The 12493-nt window shown below is 55.5% G+C and overlaps 1 protein-coding gene across 3 annotated transcripts in view; it reads right to left on the bottom strand.

Annotated features, from left to right (window-relative positions):
* Nucleotides 1-5449: 5449 nt before the first annotated feature.
* Nucleotides 5450-12493, bottom strand: part of PDGFRB (platelet derived growth factor receptor beta) — a 37100-nt gene continuing 30056 nt past the window's right edge. For all 3 annotated transcript variants that reach the window (XM_047730130.1, XM_047730131.1, XM_047730133.1), the window contains exons 17-23: nucleotides 12179-12297; nucleotides 11829-11951; nucleotides 10998-11109; nucleotides 10486-10585; nucleotides 9859-9964; nucleotides 8554-8786; nucleotides 5450-7415 (exon numbers count right to left, since the gene is read on the bottom strand). In XM_047730130.1, the coding sequence (XP_047586086.1) occupies nucleotides 7250-7415; nucleotides 8554-8786; nucleotides 9859-9964; nucleotides 10486-10585; nucleotides 10998-11109; nucleotides 11829-11951; nucleotides 12179-12297 (959 nt within the window). In that variant the 3' untranslated portion in view covers nucleotides 5450-7249. The remainder of the gene's footprint in view (nucleotides 7416-8553; nucleotides 8787-9858; nucleotides 9965-10485; nucleotides 10586-10997; nucleotides 11110-11828; nucleotides 11952-12178; nucleotides 12298-12493) is intronic.

The raw sequence follows: 12493 nt of genomic DNA on the forward strand, positions 1-12493 counted from the left end.
GGTGGTAGGACTTCTGGGGAGCACTGAAGAGAGGAGTCAAAGAGGGGTGTGCCTAAGCCAACCAGGAACTGGGGGAGGTACAGGGAGGAGTGGGGAATATTCCAGGAAGGAGAGCTGGCATGGTACAGGCCTAGAGATGAGAGAGTACACTGGACATCCAGAGACTGAGGCTATCAAACAAAGGACTGGGAAGAAAAACCACTTCCCGCTGAGTGATTGGGAAGGCTTCTTGGAGGAGGCGGCTTTGATCTGGGCCAGTTTGCCCTTCAGCCATAGTGCACTGGGCATCCTCAGGGGTAAGGACAGCACCAATAAAGGTGCAGAGGTCAGGCTTCTGCACAGCAGAAGAAACAAAATGAGACAGCAACCTACCAAATGAGAGAAAACATCTGCAAACCATCTGTCTGATAAGAGGTTGACAACCAAAATATCTAAGGAACCCCTATAACTCAACAGCAAAACAAAACAAAACAAAAAAAAAACCCGAACGAACAGACAAAAACCCCACAAAGTATCTGACTTAAAAATGGGTGGAAGGAAGTAGAGCGCTTGGTTGGTCGGTTGGTGGAAACGCGTCTCTCTTGATCTCAGAGTCGTGAGTTTGGGCCCCAAGTTGGGTGTAGAGATTACTTAAAAATAAAGTCTTTTAAAAAAATATGGGTGGAAAAAGTGATTAGACATTTTTCTAAAGAAGATGTATAAATGGCCAATGTGAAGAGATGCTCAACATCACTAATTATCAGTGAAAAGCAAATTAAAATCACACAAGGTATCACCTCACACCTGTCAGGATGGCTAGTGTCACAAAGACAAGAGATGGCAACTGTTGGCGAGGCTGAGAAAAAGAACCCTTACATCCAGCTGGAAGGTTGGAAAGCCTGTGGTCCACATGGGGGTAGAGAAGCCCTGGAGGATAGACGTGGGGGGGCGTAGCGGGAAACATTGGAACCAGGTCAGGGATGGCCTTGAAGACCACACTAGGGTGCTTAGACTTTGTGTGTTGGGCCATGAAGAGCCCCTGAAGGTGTCTGAGCTAAAGAGAGTCGAGGTCATGGTATGTTTCAGGATGATCAGTAACCTCAGACGTGGAAACTTCCACCTTGTCCTTTCAGAAGGGGAACAAGCACCCTTGAGAATTCTGTGATTTTCCAGAGCTCTGTTACTTCCCCATGTTTGTGACTTCTCTAGTTCCTTGCAGTGATTACCATGAAACCCGAAACCAGAAAGAGACTATGGACCTGCCCTAAGTCTGTCAGACGGAGAAGAACCCTAAGAGGGTGTAAGGAGCTGTTGGGAGAGGGCAGGCGCGATACCACCAGGGACCCAGAGAGAAGCGCCAGGGGCGAAGCCAGTGGGAGGAAGTCCCAGGGAGACAGTCTGGCTTCTGTGGTATCCCTCAGTCCCTGCTGGATCCGGAAAAGAGCCAGCCTTCTGCCCAGGCTGGGACCCTCTCATGAAGCCGTCGAGGCAGCCATAGCAGATTTTATTCTGAGCTGTGGGTATCTGTGATAGCCCAGAGAAGCCCCGGGACCCCACTCCAAGAAGAGCCCCACCCAGGGATTCCGGGAGCCACATCCTGAGTGGTAGCCAGCACGCTGATGCCGGGGCCCAGTCTGCTGCTCCCTCTGGGTCCAGGAAGTGGCCTTAGAAACTCCCAGAAGAAGGTGGTAGAAGGACACGGGACTGGCAAGCAAGAGCCTCCTGTGTGTGACCTTGGGCCAGCCCTCCATGGCGCTGAGCCTCAGCTTCCTCCTCGGGAGCTGAGGGAGCCCTTGACTTATCTCCCAGGCTGACTGTGATCATCACATGGGGCCATTGTCAGGAACAGCGAGGGACACATGCAGGGCTCAGGTAGCCAGAGAGAGCTGGGTTTCCCAACAGGCAGGTGCCCTCTGGATGTGGGCTGGGGGCCAACCCTAGGGGGGCCCTGAATATCAGCGTCGGAGGCAAGTTCCTGCCTTGGCTGGTCTTCTCAGCCCTCTGGTCACTCCACGGAGAAAGTCTCCACCTGGTGTCCTCCCTCTTTATCTCTGTTCTACCCCTGGTTTGTAGCTTTTCCCTGCAAAAGGACTTCCTTCAAGAGGTCAGGACACCTGGCCAGAATCGAATAATGTTGTTTTCACCACTTTTCTGTTTGATTTTCTTAGCTTCTCGGAAGCTTTATGATTTTGCATAAAGGCAATGTTTGGACTCCAGTAACATTTCAAATATTTATTCTGTTTCCTAAGCAACTCTGTGTCTAGGAATTTAACCTATGGAAATAGATACTTACAGAATGTACAAATAGAATATACAAATATACTTTACAGGGGTACCTGGGTTAACGTCAGGTCTTGATCTCAGGATCATGAGTTCAAGCCTAGCATGGAGCCTACTTTAAAAATAATAAGCAAACAAACAAACTTTATGAACAATGGTCATTCCAGCATAATTGAGAACCTGGAAACACTAAATGTCTATTACTAGGGGACTAGTCAAATAATGTACGGCTCAGGCATACTTTAAATTATGCACAACTCTCACAATGAACACATTACTTTCTACATGTACCACCAACCTGTGAGTATTCCCAGGATGTGTTCTTAAGGGGAAAAACAAAAAGTTGCAAAATGGTAGTGGTAGTTTTATTTAAAATTGTAATTATATATTTACACATACAGGTACAGATACAAAATGCAAATATTAGTGTAGCTATAAGGGGGGCAGGGAGCCCCAGAAGGATATAACTGAAACATCAATGGTGAGAGGTGAATTTTCCATAAGATAAATTCCTACACACACAGTTGCTAAATGAAGAAAAGACATTTACGATGTTACTGGAGTCTAGAAATATACAAAGGAAAGACTTTCTATATTAGATATTTTGAGAGTGGATTTTTTTTTTAATTTTATATTTGACAGACAGAGATCACAAGTAGGCAAAGAGGCAGGCAGAGAGGCGGGGGAAGCAGGCTCCCTGTTGAGCAGAGAGCCCGATGCACGGCCCCATCCCAGGACCCTGAGACCATGACCTGAGCCAAAGGCAGAGGCTTAACCCACTGAGCCACCCAGGCACCTGAGAGTGGATTTTTTTTTTTTTTTCTTAGAGAGAAGTGAGAGCAAGCACAGGCAGACAGAGTGGCAGGCAGAGGCGGAGGGAGAAGCAGGCTCCCTGCCAAGCAAGGAGCCCGATGTGGGACTCGATCCCAGGACGCTGGGATCATGATCTGAGCCGAAGGCAGCCACTTAACCAACTGAGCCACCCAGGTGTCCCGAGAGTGGATTTTTTTAAATACTGGTGTATGTTGCATAAATACTTTTATAAAAGTAATTTTTAATTATTATGAAGTTGAACAAAGAAATAAAAGAGGACTTTAGACTGTGTCCCCTAGGGCAGAGGAAGGACATTGGTGGGGGTTATGAGCCGTGCATCAGCTGAAGGGTAGGACCCCACGAGCAATGGCTCCTTCCAGGCTTTCCTTCTTTTTCCAGGAACAAGGCCCTGGCTGTGAAGAGGGCAGCGGAAGAATTGTATAGTCCAAGTGGCTCATCCGTCTGGGAGGAAAATTCCAGCTCACTGATTGCCTTGGGCCTGCCCGGTTCTTGCCTCCCCCAACTCCTGCGCGCCCCCCGCTAGTGCTCAGGTTCACTTAGCTCTTTCCTCTTACCCGGCCCTTCCCTACGCTGTCTGTGCAGCACACAGGTCTGCAGTCGGAGACAGGGGTTGGGACCCAGGCTTCCCCTGTCCCCAGCTCTGCAAACTTGGCTGAGCGTTTTACTCCCTGAGCGCTGACCTGGGAGTCTGCCGGGATCCTGTCCCTGCCACCCTGACCAGATGGCCTTGGACAGTTTGCTTCGAAACCTTCTTGAACTGGCTTCGAATGTAGTATGAGGACAGTAGTGGTGCCTGGTCCCCTGGGTTGGTGTGAGGGTAAAGTGAGAAAAGGCTCACCGACCTTTCCTCGTCCTTTCTCTCTCTATGACATCATTAGCTCCATTTACTGCTGGAGAAATCAAGGCCTGGTGTCGTGTAATCTAGCCCAGGTCCCCTAGGGAGCAGGCCTGAAGTGGAGGGAGCCCAAGTCTCCTGACCTGGGAGGCTTTTCCCAGGAGCCAGGATAATCCCCATCTGGAATGTGGGTAGTTTATTCTCTTTCTGGGGCAGATCTGGGGATTGGCTTATTCATCTACCACAGCCAGGGAAAGAGAAGGTCATAGGCTCAGGGTGTTCTCTGAAGCCAGGTCCCCCAGGAGGGTGGGCTTTGTGTGGCCAGGCCATGCGGCGAGTGGGGTTTCCCCCGGCGGGTTCAGCTGCCCCTGCGTTGGCGGCTGGGCCTGTGAGTCAGAGCTGCCTGAGTCTCCCCGTGGGCAGCCACAGCACCAGACCCATGGTGGCAGTTCAGGGAAGTGTGAGCTTCCAAAGACAGGTGCCTGTGCCCCAGAAGCAAAGGGAGATGTCCCCTTCCCCACATCAGAGAGAGCAAGGGATGGCCAAGGTCACACAGTGAGGCATGATAGATAGAAACCCAGGTCTACCTTGGGTGACCCCTGCCAAAAGGCCCAAGTGAGACAGTCAGGAACCCACAACCTGGGTCTAAGACGCTTGCCCTCTGGCCCTTGCTCCCGTTGGCTCTATTGCCCTGGGGTCTGTCAGGCCTGGGCTGTGCTGTGCAGCCAACGGTCAAGATGGAGCTGGCAAGCGGGCACCAGGACGCCTGGCCTCTGTCACCCCTATTCGACTGAACTGCTGTGGTCATGAGGGGCCAGGGGCCTGCTGGGTCTGCACCCTGCTGCCCGGCCTCGATAGCTCGAATGTGTCAGAGACACAGCGGGGCCTCACTCGCTCCCTAGCCTCACCCTGGCCGCACCCACCTCCTCTCCCCGCCCACCCTCCTCTCTCTCTTCCTCTTCCTTCTCTCACTTGCCCTCTCTCCTCACTTCTTTCTGCTCCCTGACACCCATGGGTGCTCTGTCTGCTCTGCTCCTACTTGAGACCCCACTGCTACTCACCCAGGCCTGGAATCTGGGCTGGAGCCGATGCCTGTCCCAAGCCACACCAGCCTCCCTCTGGCCTGCGAGTAGAGTGGAGGGGAGGGCAGGGGGTGTCTAGGCTTACCAGCCAAAGCCTAAGCACATGGTGTGGCGGGGGGGGGGGCCACAGGAGGGGCTCAGGCTTCTCTACAGGAGCCTGTGAACGGTCTGGCCAGCCCAGAGCCAAGCACTGCGGAGCCGGGGGGCGGGGGGCCTTCCCATTTCACACCCTGGGAAGCCGCAGCCCAAGGCCCAGGCCGTCCAGCCACTAGCAAGTGGTGGAAGAGCGTGCGAACCCCATTTTACAGATGGAACTGAGACTCCGAGCTAGAGGACACTGTGTGAGGACACTGGCTGGGGCTCAGCCCCATCTGCCCCACTCCACTCCTGCCATCTCCATGGCACAGGGACTTAAACCCGTGAGAGACCACGAAGTCCATGAGTGAGAAGCACCAGGTTTAATATTAAAATCTTTCTCTTAAAAAAAAAAAAAAAGTACAGATAGGAAAATTTGATGGCATATAAAATAGCACTTCTGCTGTATAAATGTGAGTTAATGTGAGTCCTAAAAATACTTGTAAACCTAGGTGATTACATCTTTGGTACCGTAGTGAGAACTCCCTCCCTCTCCTGGCCTGGCAGAGGGGGCTGCCGCCCCCTTCTGGCTCTCCTCCTGCCAGCGGTCTTGGCCACAACCCTCACTCCCCTGGCACCCCCGAAGCCCACTGAGCCGGGGTGTGGTTGGCAGAGAGAGTGCAGTGAGCGGGCCTGGGCAGGGAGTGAGCCGTACCCCACGGGTGCTCCCTCAGGAACTAGGCAGCTGCTGGGTGAGAAGGCAGCCCCCCAAATGCCCGCCTTTTGCACCTCTCTCAGGTTCCCTAGAAAGGCTTCTTGTACTCTCTGGGGTCCCCCAGGAACCCTCACTGTCCACGATGTCTGTGGCACAGACGTGGATAGCAGGGGCTGGACGGCAGACCGCACAAGGGGTCAGATCTGATCCTCTCTGCCTCCCTCGCTCAGGATGGCTCCAGGGCTCACTGGTGGGTCTGAGAGGGGCCCCGAAGTCCTCCCATGGGGCAGCTGTTGGGGGCTTTCCAAGACACTGCCTGTCACTCCAAGTCAAGGCCTAGGCAGCTGGCCCTTTGGGGCTTGCTGGAGGTCTGGGGGAAGGGGCACGGTTCCTGGTGCCCAGAGTGTGATGCATGGTCTGGAATCTCCCCAGACCCCAGCTGACCCCTAGGATGGAAGTTTGGAGTGTTTGGCTTTATTTCTTCTGGGCAAGTGTGCCACCCCCTGGAAGATTTGAGAATGTTAGTGCCACAGGCACCAGAAGTCAACGAGTCCACCTTGTTCATTTGTCAACAGGGCAGACAGGCCCAGAGAGGGCGAGGGATTCCTCCAAGGTCCCACATCAAGTCTGATGAGCCTCCTGATGCATGGTTGTGGACATTCCTCACTGGCACATCTGCACGCTCATCACAGATGCGGGGCCCGCCTGACCCTGGAGACTCTGGTGGGTGGAGTAAGACGAGCGGTGATAAGGAAGGAGACCCCGGCACTTACGGGGCCAGGCAGACATGGACACGGGCACTTGTACGAGGTATGCCCCAAGTGCCCGGGACAGGGGCTATGGGCCAGAGTGTCCTGAACTTGGCTCAGCCCCCAGCAGGGAGCATGGATGGCCCCAGACCAGCTCGGGCCTGGGAAAGTGGAGACTGGCATCAAGGAGAGGTGGCTTCCTGATGAACATCACTGTCCGAGGCCAGGCCCCTGCTCAGTCAGGAGCCAGGGATGCCAGGGTCCCTTCCCCAGCTCTCAGGTGGAGGAAAGTGCGAGGAGAGAGCTACAGCTCCTGGAGGAGCAGCTGTGCGACCAGAAGAACGTTAATCTGTGCCTCCTGAACGCCGAGCATCTCTAGGGATTCCAGCCTCCCCACCTGTCAGCCAGGGCGAGAAGCCCAGATCCTGCGTCACCGGGCCCGGAGCTCCCATCCTACAGATGGAGAAACGAAGTGTCCCGGGAGACCCCTGGCTCCCATCACATGGCCCCCCCAGCGGCAGAGGCCGGTCATGATCCCTGCAGCCTTCTTGCCTCCTAACCCACCCCAGTGGCTGGGGTGCCACAGGCCAGGAGCAAGAGCTTTCTAGAAAGTGACAGCCGATGGGAGGCCAGCCCAGCAGGCGGTGGGCGCTGGGAGGCAGAGGGGGAGCTTCGGGTGGGGCAGGGTGGGGCCAGCCCCCTACAGGAAGCTGTCCTCTGACTCGGCCCGGGGCCCGGGGCAGCTTGGATCCAGTGGGGGCTGCGGCTCCGCCGGGGGCTTGGGCTGGGGCTCCGGCTCCTCTTGGGGCTCCAGGGGGCTGTCACAGGAGATGGTAGAGGAGGTGTTGACTTCATTCAGGGTGGAGCTAGGAGGAGAAGGCAGGTGAGTGGGGGGCCGGGCGGGGGCCACAGTAAGATAACAGCAGTGGCCCAGAGCTTTCTGTGCCTTTGAGCCTGCGCCATACACCCCACACCCTTTAGGTCATCCAATCCCTGTCAGGACTAAGCAAAGCATCACGTCGATGGGCGCTCCTGTTTTCATCTTCGAGAGGACGAAACAGAGGCCTGGGGAGTAGAGGCAGCTTGTGCGAGGGCGCCGGACAGGCCAGCGTTCACGCCTTAAGCTGTCTGAGCTCTGAGCTTTGTTCCTCTGTACATGGACTGCCTGTAGCCCCACAACCTTTGCTCCTAAGGAAGGCGGAGAGGGCTTTCTAGTTCTCCTGGCGCTCCGAGTGCCCAAGGAGAGATGGAGGCTGGTGGAGACAGGGCCTGGCCGGGCCTCACAGCAGCTGGAGCCACAGCTGGAGCTGGAACCATGCCTGCGGCTGCTGCCACTTCACCAGAGAGTGGATCTGGTTTTGGGGGGGGGGCTGGTGTCTGGCCTTGTGGGGGACTCTCCTCTCCAGCTGAGGGAAGGTCCTGTCTGAACCCGAAGTCCAGGCCTTCCTGCAATCCCCACCCACTGTAACTTCACCACATCTCAAGGCAAAAGAAAAGCATGAATCTCCTTCCCAGTCAGAATTCTGGCCTCAACTCCTGTGGGCACCAGACCTCCTACAACCACAGCCTCCTACAGCTAGGCTCCCAGGGGCCCTCGGGATGTGGTGCTGGAGAAGGGAGCCCAGGCCAGGGCTGGCAGTGACCCCAGAACAGTACATAGGTGCTGGGGATGCTGATTAGACTTCCTATTTCTCCGTAAGGCCTGGATAGGGCCTAGGAAGAGGAGCGGGGACAAGGCCTGTGGGGGCCACTTTCCAGGAAACTGCTACCTTGCAATTAAGTCCCAGACATTCTGTCTCTTACCAGCCTGCCCTTTCCCCCTGAGCTCATCAGAAGCCAAATGAGTTCAGTCCTCCCTTCTGCTCACTGGCAGGAATCAGTACTCACCCCAGGTAATGGACTTCTAAGGCAAGCCTGGCGGCATGAAGACACACACACACACACACACACACACACACACACACACACACACTATTGCTTTGGGCCTCAGGCCAGAGCAGCTACCTGGCAAGGCTAGGAGAACTCTCCAGTGGGCCCTCATCAGCAGCCTCGGGTTTGGGGTCAGGCAGGGGGATGATGTAGTCATTGTCACCCTCGTTGGGCTGCACAGCAGTGTAGAGGACAGAGCTGGTGTCCAGGGGCGATCGGAGGCCATGGAAGCCAGGCAAACGGGCTTGGGACCGAAGGACGGCCGGGTGGTCGCTCCTCAGAAACTCCTCATCAACCTGCTGGTACTTCTGCTCCATGGGGAGGGAGGACCGGAGAAACAGCAAGGTCAGACCACAAATGCCGTGGGGTTCATCTACCATGAGACCCTGACCTGGCCCCTCCTGCCTCGTGTGAATTGGGCAACTGGTGCTCGGAGAGGAAGGGGAATTGTCCGGAGCCACACACAGCTGGCTGCAATCCCAGCTGCCATTACACAAGACCAGGTGGGCTTGGGGGCCCCCTAGGGAGGGGACAGTCAGCAGACTAGCGCCTGTGACCCTAACACTCCCCTTACTTCAGAACAGACAGGTGTGGGTTGTCATCTTGCTTCAACCTCCTTCACTGTGGCCTCAGCTTCCCTAACTGCTAAGTGGTGACAACCCAATCATCTCACTGGGTGCTGAGCTGTGACTAAACATGGGTGGGAGCATGGTTAGGAATGGGTCAGGGGAAAAGAGGCCTGCACCACCCCTCCCTGTAGCTCCCTCTGGTGGACAGGCCGGGTTCTGCCTTAACTGAGCCCGAAGAGGAAATAGAAGCAGCATCAGGGCGCTCAGGCCCTTATTGGATACGCAGCCTAAGGTTGTTCAGACTTCTGAGGGAGCCCCAGGCCTGGTGCGTGGGTGCAAAGGCATGAGGAGGGATGCAGGACGAAGGGGGCTGTGAGCAGCGGCTTCCATGCAGGATTTCATTTCAAAAAACGCTGTGCTGTTAAAATAAATTCAACTCACAACCCCAGCCCATCCCTTACTAGTACCAGCAGGGAAAATGAAGCCTGAGAAGCCCGAGAACGTACAGGGCAGTCCCTCAAATACCAGCACAACACTCAGAACCTTGTACCCAGTGTCTGACTTCTGGACCAGAACTCTCCGTTTCGCTGCCTCAACATACCTTCTTTTTTTTTTTTTTTTTTTTTTTAAATTTATTTGACAGACAGAGATCACAAGTAGGCAGAGAGGCAGACAGAGAGAGAGGGGGAAGCAGGCTCCCCACTGAGCAGAGAGCCCGATGCGGGGCTCGATCCCAGGACCCTGGGATCATGACCTGAGCTGAAGGCAGAGGCTTTAACCCACTGAGCCACCCAGGTGCCCCTCAACATACCTTCTTGTACCCCTCGCCCAGCAGCCTCTCAAGAAGCAGCACCAGCTGGGAGAAAGGAGGCCGGATCTCAAACTTCTCTTCCCAGCACTTCTGCATGATCTCGTAACTGGGGAGAGGCACAGAGGGGGTCAGAGTCTTTGGCTCCGGCTCTGCAGCCTCCCGGAACCAGGTGAGCAATGAAGGGAGTTGGGGAGGACAGGTGGAGAGGGATTGCTTTTCCGGTCCCTTAGCAGGCCCTCCCCCCACTGGCAAGTTCCGTGGGGTCGACCGCATAGGTGAGCACGTGGCCCAGGTCTGGCTGGTCGGAGTTTGCATGGCTCTCAACTCAATGGCTGGCTCTGGATGGGCACGTGACCCCAGCTGAGCCCTGGACGGTCAGCTTGGGGCCTTCCACCCGAACTATGGTGAAAGCAGTGAGCAGGTAGCCATCTGGCCTTAAAATGTGGCCAGCACGAAGGAAAGCAGACCCGGGTAGAACCAGATTCCTGAGGACAGCCTCTGAACACCTAGATCCAGCTATGCGGAGGTTTTTCTAGATCTCTGAACGAATCTATTTTTGCCTTAAGCAAGTTAAATTGGATAACTATTGTCTGCGCCCAAAAAAATCCTCACAAAGTCTCCACTCACATCTCATCGGAGGCATGGGCAGGCTGGGCCATGCGGTACCCCCGCTTGATGGCATTATAGAACTGCTCGTTCATGGGCAGCTCTGGGTACGGGGTGCCACCTGCAGGGAGCAGAGACGAGAGACACACCGGCTCAGAGGTGCTGGAAGAGTGGCAGAGAGAAGCACACCAGCCCTAGAATGGACAAACGGTATAATGGCCTTGGCATTGAGACTCGTGAGCCCCCTTTAGAGGCTCTGGACAGAGACGGCAACCCTCCCCAGAATCAGAGAACCAGAGAAACCAGAATCATCTAGGCTTTTTGATGTCACTTCCAAACCCATCCATAATCGGCTGGGGAAGTAAAGAGACCCAGAGAGGACAAGGGATTTGCCAAGGTTTTGTAGCTGTGAGAAAGCAGCCGAGAGAACCGTAACTTGCACCAGAGCCAGTCCCACAGCCCCACCAGGCTGGAGGTACACGGGGGCAGGGTAGGGGCTGTGCCCCTGGCAGCTGGGGGCCAGGGAAGCATACCCAGGGTGAAGATCTCCCAGAGTAGGATCCCAAAGGACCACACGTCGCTCAGGGTGGTATAGAGACTGTTGAAGATGCTCTCGGGGGCCATCCACTTCAGAGGCAGGAAGGTCTGGGGGAGGGCAGCACGGCACTAAGTATAAGGAGGGCCAGGGCCCACTCCACACCTGGCAGTTCCCCCCCAGCACCTGACTCCTGGGCCCAGAGAGCCCACCTCTGCAGGCATGCAGATCCCACAGGCATCCCAGTACTGGCCAGGGTACCGGAAGGCCAAGTTTCTTTACCCACAGCTGGTAACATGGCAGTCCCATCCCTGAGCAAGAGCCCCAGGTCTGAGGTCCCTCTTCCTGACCCCAGTAGAGGCCCCTGGACGACTTGGTAGAGAGCAGGAGAGCCAGAGAGAAGCCAAGGAACCCCCTGCTCTGACCCGGCCACCTTCGATCTCTGCGGTCTAGAGTCCCTCCAGCTCTGGGATTCACTGTCCTCTTGTGGAAAGTGGGAACATGAGTGGCTGACAGGATGGTCACATTTTAACCAAATACACATTTGATCTGCTCCCTTTCCACGCTTCCCTTGCCCCCCCCACCCCCTCATGACTGGTGACGCTGAGCCCTGGGCTCACCTCACAACCTTAGCACTCCACTCCCCCACCCCCCACCCCATGCACAGCTGGTGGCTTCCCTTCCTGGGCCTGCACACATGGCTAGCGGCCTGCACACACACCGCTGGACAGGGCAGGTCATGAGGCACTCAGTCCTCATCTCCCACGTGCCACAGCCACGCTGACCAGGAGAGAACCTGCTCCCAGGGTCAGAGGCACATGGTACTTACGCTGCCTTTGGAGATATAGTTCGAGTCTCGCATGATGTCACGAGCCAGGCCGAAGTCACAGATCTTGACCAGCTTGCCCTCACAGATGAGCACATTTCTGGCTGCCAGATCTCGGTGGACACACTAGGTTGGGGGAGATGGGAGCTGAGGCCTTGGCGGCAGCTGTGGAGAAAGACCTCCCCGCCAAGGGCTTGGGGAAAAATGTATCGCCACACAGGTGAGGGGAGCCACCCAGTGAGGGCGTTCACTGTCCTCACCCACCACAGGGGACACAGCTGCCATACAGAGCTTTGTACTTGGAGGACCCTGGCCAGCTGGGTGGCCCACCTCCCCACAGTGACCACACGTACGTTCTTAGAGGCCAGGAACTCCATGCCATTGGCCACCTGGTAGCTGAAGCCCACAAGATCCGTGTAGCTAAGCACTGGGGACTCGTTGATCAGAGTGGCCCGGCAGGTCCGCTCAGGAGCTAGGGGAGAACAGAAGTTCACCTACCACCGTGGGTCTCTACATGGCCCACAGGACCCCTGCCCTTTTGCTCACAGAGGCCAACTCTCTGATACAGGTAGCTACTGATCCTCTAAGTCCTCCAAAAAAGGAAGACAATTTCCAAATATCTAAAGCAAACCTCTCCTACCTCATCAGTGTGCTTTCATGGGCCAGAA

Source organism: Lutra lutra, chromosome 5 (assembly GCF_902655055.1).
Source record: "Lutra lutra chromosome 5, mLutLut1.2, whole genome shotgun sequence".
Classification (NCBI taxonomy): Eukaryota; Metazoa; Chordata; class Mammalia; order Carnivora; family Mustelidae; genus Lutra; species Lutra lutra.